Source organism: Acinonyx jubatus, chromosome B3 (assembly GCF_027475565.1).
Source record: "Acinonyx jubatus isolate Ajub_Pintada_27869175 chromosome B3, VMU_Ajub_asm_v1.0, whole genome shotgun sequence".
NCBI classification, from domain to species: Eukaryota; Metazoa; Chordata; class Mammalia; order Carnivora; family Felidae; genus Acinonyx; species Acinonyx jubatus.
Window position 1 is genome coordinate 113,574,367 of NC_069386.1, and position 24,883 is coordinate 113,599,249.

Genomic DNA, 24,883 nt, shown 5'->3' on the forward strand with positions numbered 1-24,883 from the left:
GACGGCGACATAGCTTGTTCACGAAATCCTGGAATACCTGGACCAGAATCGGAAATGTGTGGAGGCTGATACACATGTAGAACCGATATCAGAAGTGATCACTCATGAGGTCCGTTTACACCAGGATATTATTGAAGCTGAAAACACAAAGAGATTTGAGGAAGGGTTAGTCATACTCAGAGACCCAAAATGCACAACTGATTCTTAATGGGACAAAGAAACCGGGAGCCAAGCCTCTGATCTGTCAAAAATTACTCTTCAGTGCCTTTGGCAGATAGGCACTGAACTGGAGAAATCACTAGTCCGTCAAATCATGGCCAATGCTGTGGTCTCGAGATCACCGAGTGCCCGACCTAAACCTCTTATATACTGACACCGCCGTAAGCACGTGAAGTTGCGTGGAGTCTGTCTTCCCAGCAAGAGCCTGTCCTTCATTTGTATGTCCAAACACTCTCTCCAGAGCACATATAAATGGACAGTATTCTCTAGAAGCACAGGTTTTTACTTAGGCTAACGAATGATTATCCCTCCCAGCAAAATGACTAAACAGAGCTCTAATAAATCAATTTGTCAATGCCTATTTCACTGTGGGAGACGATATCCCCTGTTCCATCTTTGGCTAGTGCAAACAGGACCTAATTTGAGTGCCCGTGTCCACGGTTCCGAAAATCCTGGGGCTGGCAGGAACTGCAAAAAGATGCGACCCTGCCTCCGGGCAAGGAAACGACCATTGTTCTCACTTTGCAGATGAGACAGTGCAGTTCTAGAGCCGAAACTAAACGTCTCGCCCAAAGTCACATTAGCAGGAAGGAATTGAGGGAGGACAAGAACAGAGTCCCCGGATGGCTGGTCTGCTATCAGCAGGATCCAACCCCTTTTGAGCCCTGTCGCATGACTGGACCTGGGAGGAAGCACGTCCATGACACCTCTCCTTCGGTTCTATGGGCTCCCTTCTCTGTGCCCTCCTTCCTTCACCCTCTTACAAACTATGTGTTTTCATTTCCCACTCAAGGTGTTTTTAGCAGGTTCTCGGAGCAGTCTGACATCCCGCTCCCCTTCCTCAATGCCCCTTTTGTCCTTCACGCCTCCTGTTTCTGCTTATTGTTTGTGGACATGAGCAAGAATTCAGAGACAAGTTTACCCCTTACCACCCCCACCTTTTCGGCCACCCTGCAAATCCTGGGGAAAGTCATTCTGTTGCTTCTTCAGAGCTATCCATCTGAGAAAACAGAAACAAAAACGGAATACCCAGCACAAGAAGGTTCAATGGGGAGAGCCCTTATAGTGATCGAGGTAACAGAAGTGCAATAACCACAGTGTCTGAAGGACTCAGTGGACCTTCACTAACCAGAGAAGCGTTCCAGGAGCATTCTAAACTACGAAGGGAGATGACCACACTGAGGATGTATTTTCTCCCATAGTTCCTAAGAGGGGCTTCCCTATGTTGCTCAGTCAGATCTTGGAGCTCACACCTGTGACTAAAGGCAGGCAGCCACTGCCCTGGGAACTCTGCTTCTGCAAGACACCTCCAATACCCAAGCTGTATTGACTCATCTCACCTAGACTGGGCCGACCTCACACCATAAAATAGCCTACGGGCATGTATGGTGATTGCCAAATTTCAACCACCTCAGCAATTTCAAATTGAAGGTCTGAGAGACGCCTGGAATCTGGCTATACAAGACAACTGCAGTGTGGTCCCGGGTGGGGGGCGGGGGGGAGCCAACGGCACTTGCTTCCCTGAGGATGCCCCCGACTGAGCTGGCGCCACCTCAGAATGGAAAGGAACAGCCTCGAGGTTCCTATGAGCCTTCAGCATGAGGAGAGGAGGAGGAAGGAGAGACCCCACGGGTCTCCCAGCTCCTGCTTAGTCACGAGAACTCTCCAAAATCGGACATCAAAACTTCTGTCACCCCACACCTCCACCAGCCATCATTCTGAGTTCCCCTGAGGAATGTTCTGTGTCCTTAGATCCTGCCACAGGATTCCCTGCCCAGAAACACTGTAAGGTGAGAAAACCGAAGGAAGGTCTGGAAGTGGAACCAGCCAGGAGTGCCTGCCGATCCTGCGCACCTGTGCTGGAACCCAAGTCTGACATTAACGCGCCACGAGGAAGAGTTTTAACGACAGAGGAGATGACAAGGGATGGAGGGGGGCGGATAGAATATGGAAAGGTTACTTACACAGTTTCGTCATTCTTGAACTCCAGCTCCCCGTACACGTCTTCAAAATCCTCACCACCACCCTTGGCTGTCCCCTCTACTGTCCTAAAGGGGACGATTACTGTGCCCCGGGCACCTGATGTCCGCAGAACCTTGACTTCCAGGACACCAATACTCTCACTGACACGAATAGTGTCACACTCAAAAGTGAAGATGCCTGCGTGATCATCATCCAAGATGGTGACTGTGGCCACGTAAGGGGACGCCAGGATGGCCCGAGGCAACGGCAGACTATTGAGTACTATTGGAGGAATCCCTTCCTCTGGTTGCTCCTCCTCCATCCGGACATTGCTCAACCTCACGAAGAAGTGTTCATCCTCCTCAAAAATGTCATCATCAATGATGCCCACAGAGAACTCCTTCTGGGTCTCTCCTGGCTTCAGAACCACAGTGCCCTCTGTGAACTCGTAGTCAGCCCCTGCATTGGCAGAACCATCCTCTGTTTTGTAGTCCACATACACGGTCTTGGACATGTCCCCCCCTTTCCTCACCACTGTCAGGAGTACAGCCCCGCAGTTCTCCAGGCACTGGTAAGAGCATGGGTCAAAGAAGACCTTTGAGACGAAGTCCTCGGGCTCATTGGTGTGCACCTCGCTTATGCTGGAGGCCTTTTTGGCTTGTTCTGCTGCATGCTTCTTCAGAATATTGCCTGCGCCGGTCATCATACGGGTCGCTTGGATCCGGTAGAAGGCACGGCTCTTCTGTTGATGGGAAAGAGCATAGTAATTGGCCATCTCTACCAGCTGATCTAAGTCCTTCTCTGGGTGTTTTTGCTTCAGATCCTTTAGAATCCGGATCATCTCCCTGCGGGACTCATCCACTTCCTTCCCTTCCAGGGGCACCAGGTTCCCATCCAGGAAGTGGGAATTCATCATTTTCCCATCCATCTCAATGCCCTTGGGGTGGTTACCCTCTGTCTCTATGATAACCCCTCGGTGTTTATCGGTGCGGTACTTTTTGTGCATGTATTTGTAGAAGAGCAGTCGCCTGTCTGCCACCCAGGCCAGAAGGACACACACTGGAAAGAAGAAGAGAGTGAGAAGGCCTTCCCAAACCTGAACCACACCAGGAGAGAAGACTGCCAGGATCATATAGAGCCAGATGTAGGCAAAGATACTCCAGGCAGCAGTGATGAGGAAGACCCGGAGGTGCTTGATCTTACGAGTCTCTCCGTCAGGGATCACGGAGACGCAGATTCCAATGATGATGAACATGTTAAAAGCTGCACTACCTACGATGGTAGAAGGTCCCAGATCCCCAGCGATGAAGCCATGACCACACACCTCAATTAAAGACAGAAGGATCTCCGGAGCAGAGGAACCCAGGGCCATGAGGGTCAGGTTGGAGACAGTTTCATTCCAGACCCGAATTGTTGTCGTGCTGGTCTCTCCGTTGGGCTTTTTGACGGTCACCTCTCTCTCTTGAGAAGTGATGACTTCAATAGATGCCATGAAGCGGTCAGCAATGATGGACACCCCAAGGAACATGTAGATCAGGGCCACAAAATAGACAATGACCCTGGCAATCTTGTCCCCAAGGGAAGGGTTCTCCGGGTACCAGATTGGTAGGATGACACCCTCCTTGCAGTCCGAGGACTCTGAGCAGGACTCATTGTTCTGTCCTGTGCTGGGCACATCCCCTGAGCCACCAGCCTCCGCCCGGAGACCATTCAGGAAGAGCACAAAAGTAATCAGCCCAAAATGGAGGAAGGCAGAGGTGAGAGGCTGTAACCTTAACCACGCCATACACAAGACTTAGCCGCTGGCTTCCACTGCAGCACCAATGGTCCTCCCGATGGGCCAGAGACCTAGAAGAGACCAGAGAGGCAGGAAAAGGCATGAGGAAAAGGGGGACAGCAAATGGCGGGTTCCCACCAATACAAACCGACGTTTCACCTTGAGCGACATATTGCACTAACATATGGGGCAGTCTCTCACTTGGAAAAAAAGATGTCAATGGGAAGCACGAATAGCTGCTCTGTCCACAGGACCATCTGGTGGAGACTCAGTTGAAGAATGGCTTAAAATAGCTGGGAATACTGGTAATGGAAACATAAGCGATACCCTTCTAGTCCTGTCTCAGGCTCCACTGTTATCTGTGAGAGTTAAGAATCAACCGAAAATAGGCCAAGCATGACCTGAATCTTCATCCCCACTTATACTGTTTCCAGGCTTCTTCACCCCTACCATTTCCATACTCAAGAATTCTGCATGGCATACGTGCGCCAGGGTATACACCGAACTTTTTTCACGGATGACTCCCCCAAAATAAAATACGTTGCCCTTTGTGCAATTGAGCCCACCTGGGAAAACTTCCTTCCCCAAATGCAAAACTTCTACAGGCAAGCCGTAATTCTGACATTGCTTGGGGAATCAAGAGGGTTGATCGGGTGGCGAATGCTACCTGCAGTATAGCTAAACGGGGGCCCTGAAAGCTGTGCTCAAGCCCCAATACCCAGCAGCTCTTATGAAAACTTGCTTACGAAACAGCTGAGGCATCCAGTTACAGGAAGATGAAATCAGTCAGCCACTCAAACTCCACACCCAAACACTGGAAGGGCCGAGTGATAGAGATCACCATGACTGAAACGTACAAGTGGCTCTCAAATACTTTTTTTTTTTAAATCGTAGACACGATTTGGGGGTGAAATGCAGCCTCATCCGCCGGCCTCAGACCAGTAAGAGTGGAGCACGAATTCAGGAGAATGAGAAGAAACTCAACAGAAACTACGGATTCATCTTTCCACTCATTGCCTCATTCAGACGCAAGGAGAATGCAAATATCCATGTGATAGCTCTAAAAAAAAAAAAAAAAGGAAAAAAGCTATTTGCCCATTTGTCCACCTCTGCTGCGCCCGTGCGGGGTACCTTTAGTAACAGAAGAATGCTGATTTGCGTCTGTACAGTACCTTAAAGGATTCAAAGTCCTGTCCTCCACATCTGTCCCCCTTTCTCCACTGTTTCCCATCTCAGAATATGGCACCTCCATCCACCCTGTTACTCATGCCAGACAATGGGTATGTGTCTGCAGGCCTTCCCCCTTGCTCCTGTCCCTTGTGCACCCAGCACTGAAGCCTAGACTCTCCCCCCACCTCTACCAAAACCATCACAGCCACCATTACTCCTCACCTCACGAATCTACTGCAGTGACCTCCTGACCGAACTCTCCACTCCATTTCCTCAGACAGCAACAGTCGCCTTTTCTAAAAACTCCAAACCTACACTGTCACATCCCTACGTGAAGCCCTTCCGTAGTTTCTGCTTATCCTTAATATAAAGGTTCTTTACCATCACTTCTCCGCCTTTTGGCTAAGATCAAGTGTGCTATCTGTTCTCATCAGTTTCAAGATTCTTTACCATGACCTACAAAGTCTCCCCCTTTATCTTCTGCCACTCTCCCTCTTACTGCATTTCAGCAGCAACGGACTTCATGTCTGGCCCTGGATGGCATCAAGTTATTTTCCACCTCAGGACCTTTGCACACATGACATCATCCACGCACGCCTGAAATGACTATTTCTTCTTGGTACCCCTACTCTTAACAAGGCTTTAGATCTTAGCTTAATATCACGGTCTCAGAAAAAATTACTCTCACTCCTAAAGACGGTCAACTTTCCCTGTTATGTCTTCTCATCACACTCTCCTTTTCCTTCATGGCACTTATAAAACTTTGAAATTACATGTTTATTTGTGGGGTTATATAATGAATGTCTAACTCATCCATTAAACTGTGAATAAAATCAAGGCAGAAAGACTGCGTCTATTCTGTTTATCGTGGTGTCCTAAGTAGTCAATTAGTGCGTTCTCAGCAGCTGTATGTTTTTGGAATAAACAAATATAGCCACTAAGGAAGCGTCCTCAGTGCTATGGACTGAACTGTGTCCCCCAGACCCCGCCATTCATATGATGAGCCCCTAGACCCCAGTGTGACTGTACTGGGAGGCAGAGCTTTTAGGAGGTAATTAAAGTTAAGTGCGGTTATAAGGGTGGGTCCTACTCTGATAGGATTGATGGCTTTATAAGAAGAGGAAGAGAGAAAGCACTCTCTCCCCACCACATAGCCAGAAAGTGGCACGGGCAAGCCAGGAAGAGAGCTCTCTCCAGAAAATGAAATGGCCAGCACCTTGATCTTGGACATTCTAGCCTCCAGAACTGCGAGAAAATGGGATTTCTATTGTTTAAGCCACCCAATCTGTGGTGTTTTGTTATGGCTGCCTGAGCAGACTAATACACTCAGACATCAGCCTTCTTTAAAGCCATTTTATGACCTGGATTATAGCCATTTGCTTTAGAAAACAATACAGAGATCTCATAGACATATCCTGACTAGATTTTAGAGGCTACGTATGACCTCTTTAAATTGTACTCAAAGAGAAATTCCCTTCAGGACACAGTACACCTTGGTGCATACTGTAATCATGAAGGCCTCCCTTCCAAAGAGCTCCATGGATTAACTTGGTTTCATATTCCCCAGAATGGCAGCCAAGTGCTGAGGCCCACATTCCCCACGGCCCAGGTACTTGGGGTCATCACAGCAGGTGCGTGGGGCTCTGACCGCCCTCAGAAAAGAGGATATGAGGATGACAATGGAAGAGTGGGGCAGCTGAAGGTGTTCCGTATCCGTGTTCAAAGGTCGAAAAGTCTCTCAAAATCTGCGATGAACGCAGATCCCCCCACCCTGGAGAAACGTGGACAGAGAAGGATCTTGGCACTTTGCCTTGACCTCTGAAAACCCTCCATTTTGCGGATTCTGATAAGCCCCATGCAGTAGGAGACAGAAGGTGGGCACAGCTGGGGCAGCTCTTTGATCAGAAGCCAACATGGTGACCGGAGGAGGCAGCTGCGTGGGCCAGCCAACCTGAAGGAGGTGGGCTATCCACAGGTTAGGGAAGAGGGCTGGCTTTCTGAAGCCAAAGGACATGGGACACTTAGGTAGTAGAGTTTTCCTGATTAACAGGGGACAGGGCTTCCTCTTCTCCCACCTGGCAGGGAGATAAGGATCGTGGTCTTTGCTCTCCTAGGTCTTGCAAACCACCTGCGACCACTGGTTTTCTGGAGAATACGCTGTCATGTGGTCAGAATGAGGGGCCACTCTAGAAAGACTGTTCCCTGGGGGCCCCTGGGGGGCTCAGTCGGTTAAGGGTCCGACTTCGTCTCGGGTCATGAGCTCGCCGTTCGTGGGTACGAGCCCCGTGTCGGGCTCTGTGCTGACAGCTCGGAGCCTGGAGCCTGCTTCGGATTCTGTGTCTTCCTCTCTCTCTGCCCCTCCCCTGCTCATACTCTGTCTCTCTGTCTCTCTCTCTCTCTCAAAAATAAATAAACATTACCAAAAAAATAATAAAGAAAGAAAGAAAGAAAGAAAGAAAGAAAGAAAGAAAGAAAGAAAGAAAGACTGTTCCCTGAGAAACAAATAAACTGAAGGCAAAGATGAAAGAAAACAAGGCAGGAAGGTAGCTAGTAAATGCCTGCACCAAGTTCTTGGAATTGACCGTGGAAAATGATCTGTGAATTCCCAGTTGTTCCTTCCGGCCCTGCCAGGAAATGGTTTCTGCCCGAGATGTCAGGGGGACAGTGGACACGGTGGACAGACACAGCCAATAGTCATTTTTGTGTGTGTGCTGTTACCCCAGCCCCAGATACAACTGAGGCAGCTCCCGACCTACTGGGGACCCACCCCAGCTCCTTAGAGAACCAAATATCTCCTGTGGTTCCAGAAGGCTCTTAATCAGCCCTAAAGTACGTATACTCAGGTATCTGACTCCGTTTGAGAGCCCCAACACCTCCCCAAATAGTGAAGATGTTAATAACGGTAACTAACACATCTAAGTGCTTCTCATGTGCATAATGCCCAGTACTTACTTCCTCACTTGATCTTCAGAGCAATCCTATGAGATTAGTACTATTTTTATCCCTGCTTTATATTTTGGGAAACTAAGCCTTAATTAAGTCATTTACTCAAAGTATAAAGCAAGGAAATAGAAAAGCCAGAACTCACACACAGATGACATAAAATTTATGTTTTTAACCACTCCATTTTACTAAGATGTCCCACTTTGTTGTAGAATGTCCATGGCCCCATCAGCTTCCACTTTTCTTTTTTTTTTAATTTTTTTAATATTGTATTTATTTTTGAGAGAGAGAGAGAGAGTGAAAGTGGGGGAGGGGAAGAGAGAGAGGGAGCCACAGAATCCGAAGCAGGCTCCAGGCCTCTGAGCTGTCAGCACAGAGCCCGACGCAGGGCTCGAACTCACGAACGGTGAGATCATGACCTGAGCCGAAGTCAGACGCTTAACTGACTGAGCCACCCAAGTGCCTCTCAGCGTCCAGTTTTCTGTGGACTTAGAAGCAATATGACTGACCCATGGACCCTGACGGGGGAGACCAACCATGTGGCAGAGCCACCTAGTCCCCAGGCTTACTGGTGCGCCCTGGCTGGCTGAGGCAGTCTCCCACCTGAATACTCTCTTCCCCTTCAGTTCAGTGTGACAAAATCTGTCAGGACTCTACCAGATGCCAATGGGCAAAATGAAAAGTAACACACAGGCTTTGCCCTCAAAGGTACAATCCAGCAGGCCCGGACAGCTGCACAAATAGGCATTTTTACTGTGATAAGTGAAGGCGCAGGCAGAATGCTGTGGGAACATGAGGAAGGCACTGAGCCAGCTTGGGGATTCAGGGAGGCGTTCTGAAGGAAGTGATCCTTGAAATGAGTCTTCAAGCCTGAGTGAGCTGTGGTCAAAAAGAAGAAGGAAGAGAGAAAGAGAAAGAAAGAAAGAAAGAAAGAAGTGAGGAAGGAAGGAAGGAAGGAAGGAAGGAAGGAAGGAAGGAAGGAGGAGAAAGAAAGAAAGAAGTGAGGAAGGAAGGAAGGAAGGAAGGAAGGAAGGAAGGAAGGAAGGAAGGAAGGAAGTGAGGGAGGGAGGGAGGGAGGGAGGGAGGGAGGGAGGAAGGAAGGAAGGGAAGAAGGAAGGAAGGGAGAAAGAGGGACATTTGAGTCAAACGGATAGACCAAGAAAAGACATGAAGACATGGAAAAGCCTGCTGTGTGCTTGGATTTACAAGGAATTCAGTGTGAGGGGCACCTGGGTGGCTCAGTCGGTTAAGCGTCCAACTCTTGGTTTTGGCTCTGGTCATGATCTCACGCCTTGTGAGTTCGAACCCTGCATCAGGCTCTGTGCTGACAGCGCGGAGCTTGCTTGACATTCTCTCCCTCCCTCTCTCTCTGCCCCTCCCCCACTCACTCACTCTGTCTCTCTCTCAAAAATAAATGAACTTAAAAAAAAAAAAAAAAACCCAAGGAATTCAGTGTGAGGCAGGAGGGGCGAAGACGAGTGGCCAGAAGACTGGACACGTAGGAAGGACTGGGTTCATGGCAAGTCTCATATGCTAGGCTGAGACGACAGGATTTCAACCCAAGGTCAGTAAAAGGCCAATGAAAGGATTTTAAACAGGAGAACGACAAGGTCTGATTTGTATTTCAGAAAAACCAATTTGGCTAAAGGGTTTAAGATGGCTGTTAAGAAGAACCAGACCGGAGCAGGATGATCAGTGAGAGATCTCTTGGAAACACAGCAGATACAGATAAAAGAGGGTGGGCCTGGAACATTTTCTGCAGATGATGACCCTCTGTCCCCATGTCACACTCTTCTTCCTCAGCTGAACCAATGCCCCAACTCAGCCCATGGCTTCTCATCCCTTTCCTGGATTATTTTCCGAACACCCCCAGGGCCATCTGCAAGGTGTCTGTGTCCTCAGCAGTGGCTCCTGACATCTTTTAATATCACTGGCAAATTTAATTAAAGTCACTGTTCCTCTGCTCTTCCAGATCATTAATAAAACAGTGCCACCAGGCCAGACTGAGCAAATTCTCCCTCCTGCTACGCCCTCCACTTTCTCCAATGGGAACACTGCTCCAGGCCTGTCACCAGCCTGGGTAGAGTCGTCCTGCTCTGCTTCTAAATCTGGGCCCCTGCACAGGCGTCACGGCCAATTTACATTAAAGTTTTAGTGCAGCCGGGCTGCACTGGATCCAACGTGTCACCGGAGTCCCTGAGCACTGCATCTTCTGTACCTCCTCTGCCTACAGGGATGACCGTCGGTACAGAGTCCTCTCTGGCAGTGCTCCCCAGAAACACAGGAACGAAATCCCTTGCACCCGCAAGAGTGGGAAAGATGTGACCTCGGCTGCTTAGGTAGTTTGTCACACCGGAGCTTGGATCCAAGGAGGAAAACATAATGGTGCTGGATTTTGTGCATTATTATCTCTTTGAATCTTCACGGTGAAGGAGCTGCTACCATCATAGTGCTCCGTTTTGCAGGTAAGCTAATTTGAGCTCCCAAAGATTAAGTAATTTGCCTAAAAATCACAGTAAGTAGAAATCTAAGCATCTGAGTACTGGCAGCCCGACTCCGAGACATAGGGTGTCCACCACTGGCTTGGGACGGACCCTGGATTTAAGGACCCCTTTGAGCAAGGGCCCAGGAAGGCTGGGGTAGGCCTTTCTGGGTGTGCACGAGCTTGGCAGTTCTCCATACTCCAAGGCAGCCCGGAGCACTGACAGAGCCCCAGATTTGGAAGCAGGAGACAAGAGCTTTTTCCGCAAGCTGTAAGAATTCAAAGAGTCAGTGAACCTCTCAGGGGGTTAGCTTCCTCGTCCAGAAAACTCACGTCGGGTGGGACGGTCTCCATAGGTCCTCTTTGACAAAGGTGCCCCGACTTCAGGCAGGCCTGTCTCTCCACGGGCAGGGAACCGAAGGGACCCATTCAGGTGAGGTTGGCCCATAGCCCTGTGAGAACCAGGCACAGGATTCAGACTCCCATGGAGCCCTGAGAGTATAAGAGGGTAGGTTGAGGGAGGACAGTAGGAAAGGGGGGGGGCCAAAGAAAGAGTCAAGGAGAGCCTACCTTCTGGATCTGCCAAAAGCACATTGGATCAAATCCATTTTTTAAACAACTGCTCTCTGAACGCCCATTTGGGGCCAAGCTCTGTGCTAGTGAGTGGGAGTGCAGCCACGAATGAGCTACACCACCTCTCCACCCTTACAGAGTTTTTATCTTCTGGTGAGGGAGGGAAGCAAATACGCAATCACAAGAGCGAGTGATTGCAATGATGCCACGGGAACGAAGATCTTTTACTTGTGCTGCTCTAAGCCCTCAGGTTGGTCACTCCCAGCTGTCTCAAACCACGAGGGCAGTGGCTGCAATGCAGCACGGCTTCATGACACAGAGAACCTCGCAGTAGTACGTGGTATGGCATCTCACCGTTCTTGCTTCTCCGATCTCCTGAGCTTGTCGTATTTGCCTTCCCTGAAGACCGTCAAATTCGTAATAACATCCAAACCACAGGAAACCCCATGGGACCCTGCTGACGTTCTCCTCGGTGCCGTCGCACCAGAAGTGGCAGCCTCCCCGGGGGGAGTAGGGCACCAGCAGGCCCTACGCACCTCATGCTTTGCACACACCATCTTAAAAATGGCAACAAAAACAATAATCATATCTATCCATCAAGGACCAGCTCTGTGGCCAGAACTGCATTAAGTGCTTTTATGGCTGCTATTTCATACCCAAGCACCCCACGATAAGACACGTATTATTATCGGTGTTAGAAATGAGGGGATTTAGGGGCGCCTAGGTGGCTCAGCTGGGTAAGCATCCGGCTTCGGCTCAGGTAATGATCTCACGGTTCGTGAGTTCGAGCCCCATGTCGGGCTCTCTGCTGTCAGCACAGAGCCCGCTTCAAATCCTCTCTTCTCCCCACCCTTCTGCCCCTTCCCTGCTCACTCTCTCAAAAATAACATATATAATTTTTTAAAAATTTAGAAATGAGAGAGGATTTGGGCTCAAAGATTAATAACCCACCCAAAGCCCACTAGATGAGCACTACTAGGCTATGAAATTTGGTATGTCCAATGCCCAAATCTGCTTTCCAACCCCAGGGGATGAGAGGGATGGTGGAAAAGCAGGGTAGGAATCTGGAGCCCATAAGTCAAGAACCGCGGGTCCCAGAACCCTCGACCTCCTTTGGAAAACCTTCCCCGACAAAGCCCTCTTCCTCCACCTTCTACACCCTCATGGAAACTCCCTGAGGGACCTCAACTCTATATGGGGAAGCCTTATTTTTTTACTTTTCTGTTTTAGGACAAGTGGTCACACTCAGTGAAACTCTACTGATAGGACAAAGAGGTTGGACGTGACCTCTGACATCCTCTCTGCCTCTCTGCCTAAAATTCTACGACTCAAGGGCTCATTGATTCTATGATTCTAAGGTTTACCGGACTCTGTAGAAGCCAGAGGTTTTTGCCCTCTGCAAGTCTCTGGCAGGTCTAGGATGTCACAAACGATGAGAGTGGGCCGGAGACGTGGGAAGAGGAAAGGCTTTGCCCTCCGAAATTCTGTTTCTCCCACTGCTGGATCTACATCTGCCTTTAAGTCACCCCCCAGCCCCCCACCGAGCTGGAGGCAATGAGGGAACTAGGACCACATGCTGAAGAGGGATGTGCATTAGAATAACTCTGGAGCTCTAAAAAAAAATACAGACACCTGGATCCAGCTCCAAACCTAAGTTCTGGACTCTCTGGGAGTCCTAGATATTGAAGTGCCTTAAAATTTCCTTGCCTGATTTTGAGGTACAACCAAGGCTGAAAATCCTGGAAGAGAAGACAGGAATGCAGCCTGACCATGACATTTGTGTCTTAGGGATTCCGACCATGAGAGACTTTCTTTGGACCAGGAGAAGAACTCTTAGTGTATGTGACATACACTGTGAGCTGTGACATACAATGGGTAGCACAAAGTCTTTCTGTGTCCCGGACAGATACCCCACACTCCTGGACTCTTGCCTTCACACCTTGCCAAGGATTGCCTACCCATCCAAGTAGACTTTCCCTCTGTGTCCCCCGAAACCTGCCATCTGCTTGGTTTACACGTTTACTGAGGAAACAGAAAAGATCCAGAGGTCCCTCCCATTTTCAGAGGAAAAAATGACGCTGCTCTTCCATTGCCAGCAGGACAGATTTCTAGTTATTTTCCCTTTCAGCGACGATGGCTTAGTTGGCTTGTCCACACTTGTTTCCTCATGGTCTCTTAGCTTGCTCATTCATTTATTCTTTCATTCACGCATGCATGCATTTTTTATGAAACCCAGCCGGCGTGCCATGGGCTGACTTTCACAGAGTTATGAAAATTACTCTGATTTGTGCCCACCTCGTTTTTTGTTTTGTTTTGTTTTTTTTGCACACTCCGAAAAATTAGAATAAAATTTCCTAGAGGGTGGGAATTTTTATCCCTTTGGTATTTCTATATCCTCAGTGCCTATATCAGTGCCTGCCATATAGTAGTTACTCAGTATATATTTACTGAATGAATAGATACGTTGAATAATTGTGCAAAAATAGAAAGCAGAAGATCCAGCGATTTCTCCCACTCTTGGCAGTGTTCATATGGAGCATCCCATCTGTCGGGGATGCTGTGAGCACGGTTTTTCAAGTCTGAGTAGTATGAACAAAAAATAATCCCCTGTGAGGAGCACCCACTTCACTTGAGGCCAGTGACAGAAAACCAAATAATTACAACAAAACAAGTACTAGATTTGGAAGCCTGTGCAATGTGCCAAGAGAGCACGGAGGAAGGGAGGCCTCATGCTGTGCCCGGAATCATCAGGGCCAGTTTCATGAACCAGGCCACTTGAGATGTAGGATTTGAAGAAGGAACAGGAGTTAACTGGGTGGAAGCCAGCGTGTCTCAAAGAAATAGCAGAAAGCCTGTGCTAACGAGCACGGCAGCCTGAATGAGGGTGAGCAGTGTGGCTGAAGGAACCGGGCACCGGAGCAAAGCTGCAGAGATAAGCAAGAAATCGTTCGCAAAAGGCCTTGTACACCCGGCCGAGGAATTAGAGCATTATCCCGGCGGCAACGGGGAACCGCTGAAAAGTGTTTCAATCACAGGAGGGACAAGACTGATGTTTTTCCTCGGGATAGGAAGCCTAGCACGAAGACAGCGGGGAAACCAGGTAGGTGAACAGAAGCAAGGAAAAGACGGGAGGCAGGAAGACGAGTCCAGAGTCTCCCAAGGCATCTGAGTATGAGGGGGCCAGAACCCAAAGCAAGGCAGTGAGAGCGGGCCTGTGGTGGAAGGTGTGGACCTGTGAGCTCTTTAAAGTAGAATCAATACGTTCTGGGGCGCCTGGGTGGCTCAGTCCACTAGGCGTCCGACTTCGGCTCAGGTCATAATCTCATGACCGTGGGTTCGAGCCCCGCATCAGGCTGTGTGCTGACAGCTCAGAGCCTGGAGCCTGCTTCGGATTCTGTGTCTCCCTCTCTCTGTCCCTCCTCTGCTCGTGCTCTGTCTCTCAAAAATAAACAAACATTAAAAAAAAAAAAAAAGTAGAATCAATGCGTTCTGGAGACCAACTGAAAAGAGGAGGCCGGTGAAAGAATATAAATGAGGCACAGCAAAAACCAAACCACATCAGACACCCTCTTCCTCCCCAGGGCCCTGCAGAGCTCCTCCCGCGTCAGGGATCTCCACAGTGCCCAAAGGCACAGAGGCCAAAGGAATCAACACAAAACCACTGAACTGAGATACACATGTTGTGTTAGGGACATCCTGTAGCAAATGAGGCCAGCGAGGGTCCTGGACTCTCCAGGAAGGGAGCAGGAGGGCCCTGGAATTCAACCAAAGCATGGGGGTGCTCCCTAGTCTGGTCACCATCATCGCCATTTGCTCATTCGATCATCCAGACTGTGATAAACTCTGGATACGCAGCGATGAAGCAGGTGTGGTCCCTGCCATGGAGGACAGCAGAGAAAAGCTCCCAAGATCAGGATCCAAATGCGAGCAAAGGATTTGGGGATTTGCGTACACAGAGCGGGCGGAGTGGGATTTCTCACGTCTGTCTCGAATGAGCGCGCAGTGTCACAGACAAGAAAACAAACTCATGAGCACATTGCCCCTGTGAAATACTGCCAGCTAGAAAAATTAGAAGTATTTTTTAAAGATCCAAAACATTGGGAGGAACTCAAATCCTAGAGTGACTCCAAGAAAAGCCTGACTCTGCTCGTGGTTCGTGAGAAGAGTCTCTGTGTGCCCATCACAGCCGCAGGTTTTTGGTTCGGCCCGGGTTTGTGTTCCCAAACGTACTGCCCATAACGTGCCACGCTCTGTTCTAGCTACTGGAGATTCACTGTTAGACCTCTCTCCTGGACTCCCGCCGTAGCTGCCGATCTTGCCCCTTCTCTTGTAGTCTACTTTCCACAAAACGGCCCAAAATGTCTTTTTAAAACCTCAATCAGACCACGCCATCCCTCGCAACCTTCTCTCCCTGCAGAACTCCTCACCCCCTTTCTGCCTTCACCTTCTAACTTACTGCCCTTCCCTCCTGCGACTCTGTTTCGCTGCCTGCGTACTCCCCTGTAGTGAAGGCGGTGTTCTCTGAGGTTTCTAGACCACATCAGGCGCGCACCTGCCCTGAGACCTTTGCATTTACTGTTCTCTCTGCTTCGAACACCCTTACCCTAAAGATCCCCATGGGTCACTGTTTCATATCACTCAGGTCTCAGATGCCAGCTTCTCAGAGGCTTTTCCCCTCCTCGCCTTATCCAAAGGGGGTCCCAGCGTCCCTGCCGGCACTCTCTGGAACACCATGGTTCGTTTTCTTTACAGCACGTATCACCTGCTGAAATCATCATTGTTTCCGTTAGCCTGTCTACTGGTTTATCGTAGACTATAAACCCCATGGTAGCTGGAAACCTGTCCCTCTTGTTCGCCTTCTTGCTGACAGCATCTTCAGGGCCTCGGCCGGCGCCTGGCCGAGTGAGTGTCGTGTTTGCTGAGAGGATCAATGCTGCCTCTGCAGAACTGAGCAAATACAGGAAAGAGGCACCAACGAGGGGGGCTTCAAACCTCCTGGGAAGCTGGAGGGTAGAGAGGTAAACGGTTAAAGCCACTGGCCGCACAGAGCAGTCCGTTTCCTTCCTTCAAAAGAACAAGAGCACACAGTGTTTGGACAGCAGTTCTGAGGCTATCCCTAAACACGATTTCTTCTCTGCGCCACGGCCCCCCCGTTGGCACCTTATCCCACAGTGTGTAGCATAACAATAAGCAGCACGTGGGGTGCATCATTCGCTCTACAGATCTTAGGCCAACACTACATGCCAACGGTTTACAAAGGCCTCCGCACTCACCTGGTCTCACGTAATCCTTTTGTGAGATCGCTCATACAGATGAGGAAACCTTGCGGGCTCAGGTAATTGCCAAGAATCTCTATGCCAATTAATAAGGGAGCCGGAAGCAAACCTTGGTCCTCCGGCTCCCCGAGGGCTCCTTCCACGAAGCCTCCGGGAGTTTAGTCATTTCAGAAAGGACCAAGAGAAAACCTCTCCTGCCAGGGCTGGGTCAAGGGAGTGAGAAGCCCAGGGCGGCTGGAGGGGGTATTGCTCCTCCCTCTCTCTGTTCCCCAGAGAAAGCCACCCGTGCTCTATCTTTTGGGGTTGCCCACGGAGAGAGGAATGCCACCCCTCTGCCCTGCTGCCTACACACCAAGGGGAAGCTGGTGATTAGCTGCCTTTATGTACCTTTTCCCCGGCTCGTTCTCCAGAAGCCTGATTTATTTTAATGCCATTTAATTTCTCTTAATTTTCAAATGTTGAAATATGGAATTAAATCATATCATTGCCTGAATGGAGAACAAAGGGGCTCTGGCGAGCAGTCAAAATCATCTCTCTGAGCCACGGCTGGGGGTCCTCTTGTACCATCAGCTCTAGGGCACTCTGGGCCTCCTTCAACAAGAGGGTGCCAGGGGCAGACTCCGAGGACGGGAGGGGGGTCAGCTGTGCTCTCTCCCCACTCCTGTCACGATTCCCCTCGAAGCCAACTCCCCCACTGCTTCCTCCTGAGGGGCCAGAAGGCACAGGCTCAACTCAGCTCTTCCAGTGTCATAGGGGAGAGAGGACGCTGGTGTGGCAGGGGGTGGCCAGAGCCTCTGGAAAGCTCCCGAGCAGAGCAGTCCCACAAAGACCCTCAGCAGAGTCTGCGTGGCTCCAGACACAGCCTTCCTGGACGGAAAAGGAAGCAGGGCGTGGTGCAGGAGCATTTGGGGTCTAGAGCATTACTGATCATTCTGTGAATGCCCCGCAGTGTTGTAGGGGGAGGGGACTCCGTGCAGGAGTGCCAGCCGAAGGCCATCAGGACACTCAACCAGCTCGGGGCCCGGTGTAGGCCACACATCCAGAGAGTTGAGTTGGCTGGCCATGCTGATCTCTAGAAACCCAGTGAGATAACAGACACACCGGGGACGTCACCACTGGCTTCTTTTATGATAAATGGGACAGATCCCCTTTCCTGACCCCTCAAAAGTAAGGGAGGTTATTCATTTATTCACTCCTTCCTTATTCGTTGAAACGCCCACCGCAGCATGTGACAGAGAGCGGGAGAGAGAAAAAGCACGTGATCCAAGAGGGGTGGGAAGCCACCTGGAAAAACAAAACAAAACACCTGCATTTCAGCATGTCCGCAGATGCGGTGTTAAAATCCAGAGGAAGGGACTGCTCTCCGCTGAAGCCTTCCCATCAGGAAGAGGCATTGGAATGGAACACTGAGGAACAGGTGAGAAGGAAGCCATGAACAAAGGCACAGAAGAGGAAAGGACAAGTTTACTGAGGTGCCCACACAGGAACTGTGGGGCAAGAAGCTTCACGTGCAGTGGCGAACCAGGCTGTGGAGAGCCTTGAGTACAGGCAGGTTGGACAGCGGTCAAACACAGGAGGCCCCTCAGGGTTTCTGTGTAGAAAAACGGCAGGCAGCCCCAGAAGGGTGTTTTAGGAGGGGGTTCTTGTACCAGTCTTTTTTTTTTTTTTTTAACGTTTACTTATTATTGAGAGAGAGACACAGAGCGTGAGGAGGGGAGGGGTAGAGAGACGGGGAGACACAGAATCCGAAGCAGGCTCCAGGCCTCTGAGCTGTCAGCACAGAGCCCGACGCGGGGCTCGAACTCACACACTGCGAGATCGTGACCCGAGCCGAAGTCGGCCGCTCAACCTACCAAGCCACCCAGGCGCCCCGATCCTGTACCAGTCTTAATACGAATTGGAGGGTGAAGCTGGGAAGGCGTCAGGAAACTATTTTATGTAGTTTAACAATAACAGCCACTACTTCACGGGGTATGGTAAGGACCGAATGGGAAAATCAAAGTCAAGCATTTGGCAACCGAGTATCTGTCAGGTGGTAAACTCCTAGAACAGTAACTATCCCCGGTACCGTTACTATTTCGTAAGAGCTTATCAGATGTACTCAGGTGCGGGTGGTAGGGATAGAGAAGATGGGGAGGGACTTCTCGGACACTAGCAATATTCAGGCAAATAAGGCAGAGGAGTCAAAGATAAACTTGGGGATTGTGAGCCAAGGTGACTGGAAGTCGGATGGTGCCATCAACAGAAAGTGGGAAGTCAAGAGAAGTAGCTTCTAAGGACAAAGACAATGTCAGTTTAGCAGAAACTCGGTTTGAGGCGCTGAGGTAGCACCTTGTCAGAGATACTGTGCAAGTGGCTGGAAACAAGACACTGGGCGTGGGGAGCTACAGTGACAGGGGAGCCACCATCACGGCACCAACCACTGAGGGAGACTGCCGAGGGCCAGTGGGGGAGGGGAACGAGAGGGAGGAGAGACCCCTGGAGAGGAAGAGCAAGGGGGCCGCCTAGAGAACTGAGGGTCCTCGAGAGCTCAGTGTGGTGGAAGCCAAGAGGGGCGAGTTGTCTGGAAGGAACTGTCGATCTTATCTGATGGCGGGGAAAGAGATCAGAAACGAGTTCCTATACCTGGGGAAGTGAGAAGTCCTCGGCGGACGGCAGTTGAGCAGAGGGTACCGAAAAGTGGGAAAGCATGGGGCTAAGTGAATGAGTGAGGTGACGAGATGGAGACAGATGTTTACTCTAAAATTTCAAGAGTTTGGTGAAAGCTGGCTGGAAAGGGAGCAGGAAGGGGTAGGAATTGGATGAGGGACATTCTTTTCCAGATGGCGCTTGCTGAGCATTCTAAGAGTTGGAGGGAGGGGGTCCAGTATGGAGGAGAAAGTGCACAAGGCAAGCTGATGAAGGCAGCGCAGGGGCGGCCGCCAGGCACCGTGCAGGAGAGGAAGGGAGACCTTTTCTACTCCGAGACTAGTGGCAGGGCAGGTGAGGAACGAAGTGGGCAGGTCCGGGTGCAAAGGAAGAATGCTGACCAAGTGCACACTGCCTGGCTTCATTCTGCAGGATGAGCGTAGCAGTGCCCGACTCTAGGGGCCTCTCTTCTCAAATGGTTTCAGAAACGACCACAGGGAAGCCAGGGAAGGATTTCAGTTTCCAGTCCCACTTCGGGATCCAGGCCCCCCACGAACCAGCGCCCCTGCATACGACCAGGGAGGCATGATTTGTCATGGCAAGTATCAAAGCAGTACATTTCATCCAGGATGAAACAGAGCTGTTGTCTTGGGTAGACGTGATTCTGTATACCATCTGCAAATATGCTTGATTCTGGAATTAGTCTTTATTCACTCTCCATGTTATCAAAAACGACACATATACATACACATACACATATACATACACACATACATATGCATATACTTGTGGTTCTCTCTATCTAAATATCTTGCTCAATAGTCTCTATGGATCCAAATACGGATCTGAATCCTCCTTACCCTTCCAGACCTCAGAGATCTCAGGTCTTTGGCAGTTCACCCGGCTTTGCAGCTCAGTAGACGAGGAAGTGTGTTTTACATCTGCTGGAGCCACTTTTCATTCTCTTCTCCCTAGGGCGCCTTGTCAGTGTGGGGTTTAGAGTGACCATACAAAACACAGACAACCAAACACAAGCCAATCTCATTGAAGAAAATGGGGGAATGTCTTCCTAGAAGAGCAGCTCCGGCTTGTGGGCTAAAACAGAATGAGGAACCCATACCCCTCCCTCACAGGCCCCCCAGAAGATGCCCAAGAGTTTCTACTGAGGCCTCCCAACTCCCTGCCTTGGTCTCTCTCCCTACATTCCAGTCTCAACATATCTTCCCAAATGCAAATCTGAGCAGGCACTTCAGTGCTAACAACCTTCCTAAAGCCCCCACTGGAAACAGTGAAATTCCTTAGCACGGAGTACAAGCCCTTCAAGGTTTGGCCCCCTAGGGTCCTCCAAACCCCTCTCCCAGAATTGTACCCTCTGTCTTCAGTCATTTGGAAGAGCCATTATCCATGTTAGGCCTTTGCATATGGATCCCCTGGGTCATAACACTTTCTCCCCACTCCCTTCTCTGCTCTCACCAAAGCCAACCCCTACCCATCCTTTCTTTGTGGGATGGCTGTCCCTAGAAGTCCTCCTTAAGCCCCCAGAAGAGGTGGTCTCCCTACATTCTTCCACTACTCCCAGGATTTACCCTCCCCTGAAAGCAATCACTTTATACGGTAACTGCAGTTAACTAGTTGATGATCCCTGCTGGAATGAATGTGTGTTTATGAGGAAAAGGACCATTCTATTTTATTTGCCTCTGTACCAGGCAAATGGCTGGCAGAGTAGGCTGTCGTTGAATACTTACTGAACAAATAACTAATTGAATAAATGAGTGCTTTTTCCTTTCAGAGACTGATACATTTCGGAACTTCACCAAATATCTGAACCTCTAGGCAAAACCCCCAGGCTTGAGTGAGAAGGGGGTTGCCCTCTCTTCTCACCTAACCTTGGTAGCTTAAAGGGAAGCCAAGAAGTGTGACCCATTTCCCCAAATCCAGATTGTGAGCAGGGATGGACCAGGGAACAATGCCCCAGTGACTACCATGGACAATACCAGCAACTATGCCCAAAGACTGGCTCAGGGACAGGGCAGGGATGGGGCAAGAACACACTCCCCCAGCTTCAGGGTTCCAGCCCAGGAAGGAGCCTAAAGGAAGGAAATGTTTTTTTACAGGGTGAGTTTGTTATCCTTTTTCTCTTTTCTCTGATCAGGAGACCACGGAAGGCAAGTACACGAGACACCAAAGTGGAGATCAGAGGACCAGGAGCGGAGAGGAGGGATAACTTGGCTCTTCAAGTTCATTCGTTCATCCAGCATTTACTGAGTGCCTACAGCATGCCAGGCACAGTGCGAAGTCTTGGGGTTACGATGTGAATAAACACGAGCCATGTTCCCTCTCTTCATGCAGCTTCCTGTCTAGAGGTGTGACTAGCATTACTCAATCACGTAAGTAAATTTAATGTGCATCTTTAAGAGACTTCAAAATAATAGGTTCAGGTTATGAGTGTATAGAGAGGCTGGCCCAGTCAGAGAAGGTCTGGAAGGCTTCCTGGAAGAAGTAACCAATGAACTAAGAGCTGGAGGTGGAAGAGGAGTACCTGAGACCAGAATAGGGTTGGAGTTTAGGGGTGCTGGAAGAACAATAAAGCATTCTGGGTACAGAAAACTGCGTGAACAGCCTTCCTATCTCCATCAAGCTCAAGAAGGACTTCAACCAAGTTCATTTCTTTACACTCCATCTGCTTCTTCTCAGCCCAATACCTGTATTTTATTTAAAGGAAAAGGCTAGGAAGTGGACCTGTGGGCGGGGGCTGCGGGTAGGACTTGTAGATGGTAAGCTGGGGTGATCAGCCCCCACCAAGTCACCCTAAGCTCTGGGATCAATCATCCTGGGACGAGGAGGTGCAAGGCACAAGAACGCAGGTTCCTCTCCAACTTGGGAGGCCGGCACAAAGAAGGGCCGGCGGAAGGCCAGCGCCCCAAGAGTGCACGGGTCCCCCTATTTCAGGAAGAGCATGGCGCAGCAGCTATATTTGAAAATCGAGGTAAACAAGCGCTCGGCTCCAGTGGATGGGGCACAACAGCTGTGGAAGATTAATCACACGCGGCCGCAAGTCACGAGGTCGCCAGAGGCCCTGAGGGTTCCCTTTCGGTGCCCCACCAGCAGGCCGGCTGCTCGCCCATCACGTACCCACAACTCCCCAGTCTCGGGTGTTTCTTGACCATCATGGGGCTCGGAGCCTCGCTGCCTGCCCTTCTGAGGAACTGCCCCAATTTCTACCGCCTGCCCTTCTGAGGAACTGCCCCAATTTCTACCCTCTGCCCAGGAGCCCCAACCACCAAACGTTCAGGGTTTGTTTTACAGTCGCCAGAAAAGACCAGCGAGTGAGTGAGTGAGAGAGACAGAGAGAGTGAGAGAGAGAGTGAGAGAGAGAGAGAGAGAGAGAGAGAGGCGGGCAGCAAGCGGGTAAATTTATGGCACTGCATTAAAGGCATTTGTTCTATTTAAACCCCCCCCTCCACTCCCTCCACGGTTAAAAATAAAACACACTGAATAAAGACGAAAAACTGCTTCCCACCCCCCACCCCCGGAGCAAATCGCTTTCTACATCTCCCCCAGTGGCTCAGGTCCTCGGAGCAGGTCAGGCAGGGTCTGCAGAGCAGCGCTAGCCTCCGAAAGAGGGCCTGTGTGCGTGCGTGTGGTGTGTGTGCGTGCGTGTGGGGTGTGTGCGCGCGCGCGTGTGTGTGTGTGTGTGTTGGGGGGGGATAGTTACACACCTCCCTTCTCTCCACCTGGCCGCGGCCCGCCCAGACCCCCGCGGTCGGGAGGGCCCAGGACCGGAGAAGCCCTCTCTCTCCCCGCCCCCTTGGCCGCGGCGGGCCGGTGCGCCGGGGCTGCGGTTCCCGACCCGCGGCCGCGGAGTCCCGGGGTTGGGCGCGCGCGTGCGTGTGGGGCCGCGGGCGCGCGCCGCGGGGGACCGCTCTCGGCTCCTAGCCCCCGACCCCGGCGGGCACTCACGGCCCCGGGAGCGCCGCACGCCCCGGCACGGCCGGCACACGGGCACACACGCAGCCGGCCCGCGCCGCAGCATTCGGTCCCCCCGCTGTGCACCCGCCGCCCGAGCGCACACACATGCCCCGGCGTCTCGTTCTGCCCCCCCACCCCCGACCCCCCCCCACCAGACACTCTGCCACAATACCACCCCCACCCCGGGCTCCGCAGACAAAACGTTCACTTTCCGGGGCACCCTCCCCCCACCTCTCCAGGCACTAAAACCCACAGGAAGGCAGCCCGTATGAATGATCTTGAGAAATAACTTAATTAACACAAGCATTCCCAAGCGAGAGCCCTCCGGGGAGGGGGGGGCACCCCAACCCCCCAGCCTCGGCCGCCCGCCGAGGGGGAAGGGCAGGAGGCTCACCCCATTACTCACCGTTTCCTCCCGGTCTCCGGAGCGGAGTGGCCAAGCGAGGGGGAGAGGAAGGTGCGCGACGCCCCGCCGCCCGGCTGCTCAGCGGCCGCAGCGGCTCATCGCCCCCGCGGGCTGCCCGCCGGCCGCAGCCGCGTCCGGGGCATGTCAGTCGGCCGCCGCCGCCGCCCGCGGGGCTCGTGGGCTCGCAGCCTTCGGCGGGGCGCGCGGGCTGCGGCCAGGGCAGGGGGCCTGGAGGGGAGCGGGGAGACCCCCCCCCCGCCGAGGACCCCCGGAGGAGCCCGGGCCGGGGCGCGGGCTCGGGAACTGAGCCCGGGGAGGCCCGGAGTCCCGGCCGCCGGCAGCGGGGGGATCCCTGCCGGGAGGGGCGGGAAGGCGGGCGGCCCGGCGCGCCCTGGCGGCTCCGAGGGACCCCGGCTCGCGGCCGCGTCGCCGGGGCTTTCCCGGGGCTGGGCGCGCGCCGGCTCTCCGCCTGGCACGCCGTCACCGCGGGGGACGTGTCGGCCTCGCCGCGCGGAGGGTTCGCGCGGAGGGGCTGGTTTCTGGGCGAGCCGCGAGCTTTGCCCATTAAGCTGCAGCAAGAAGCCAAATCAAAAAGCCAATCTCCAAGCCTCCCAACCGAACGTCACCCTATCAGCTGGGAGCCAGGGAGCCGCACCGAATGACAAGACGCGCATATTTATCCTCGCGCGCCGAGGGGGATTTTCAGATAGCGCCCCGAGCAGCCGCGGGCGAGTGGACCTGCGCCTCGCGGCCCGAGGGCCCCCGGGGGGCCGAACGCGGGCGGAAGCCCTCGCCCGCGGCCACCCACCCAATCGCTGGAGCCCGGCGCCCGGGCGCCTCCCGGCCGGCGGCACTCCCGACACGGCGGCGCGTCCTGACCTGGATTCCGCGGAGTCCGGGGCTCCGGGCGGCGGGCGGGGAGGGCGGCCAGGCGGGCGCGCGGCACCGGCTTTCCCCTTGTCCTCAGGAGACGCCGCCTGCAATTCCGAAATGAAGTCTCCACCAACACATCTGTGGTTTTTAAATATAGCAGGGGACGATTACCCAGGCAGGGTCCACCCAGGCCTAAGGGAGGAGTTGAGGGGGGATGGAGGTTGGCAGGGGAGGGAAAAGAAAACTCCCTTTTTCCCCTCTTTTTTTTTTTTTTTTCCCTTCTGTTCTTGGTGCAGAACTCTGTCATTTTCTCAACCCAAATCAAACAACAGCTTGTGCGAGACGCTTGGGTGAGCGCTGGTATGTTGGCTTTTGGGTTTTTAAGGCTAAAAATAAGAGGGGGCTGCGTCCCAAATTGCTGCCTACCCTGGGCCTGGAGCCTGGAGGAGAGATGGTCTTTTGATGCAGCAGCAGAAGTAGGGTTTGGGGCTTGGCTCAGACAAAATGTACACACGCAGCCTGAAATCGGATGCCTGTAATTTCTTCTATATTTGTCAGGCGTGGTCCTGGAGGCAGGAGGGATGGCCAGGCCTCCCCTAAGAATG

At 51.8% G+C, this 24,883-nt stretch overlaps 1 protein-coding gene across 7 annotated transcripts in view; it reads right to left on the bottom strand.

Annotated features, from left to right (window-relative positions):
- The window catches only part of SLC8A3 (solute carrier family 8 member A3), a 143,407-nt gene extending 118,977 nt beyond the window's left edge, over positions 1–24,430 (bottom strand). For 2 of the 7 annotated variants that reach the window (XM_027066045.2, XM_027066047.2), the window contains exons 1-2: positions 23,406–24,201; positions 2,184–4,029 (exon numbers count right to left, since the gene is read on the bottom strand). In XM_027066045.2, the coding sequence (XP_026921846.1) occupies positions 2,184–3,967 (1,784 nt within the window). In that variant the 5' untranslated portion in view covers positions 3,968–4,029; positions 23,406–24,201. Of the gene's footprint in view, positions 1–2,183; positions 4,030–23,405; positions 24,204–24,284 lie in introns of those variants that run through there. The other 5 variants (XM_027066048.2, XM_027066044.2, XM_053224621.1 and 2 more) reach the window with 4 other exon arrangements.
- Between the last annotated feature and the right edge of the window lie 453 nt (positions 24,431–24,883).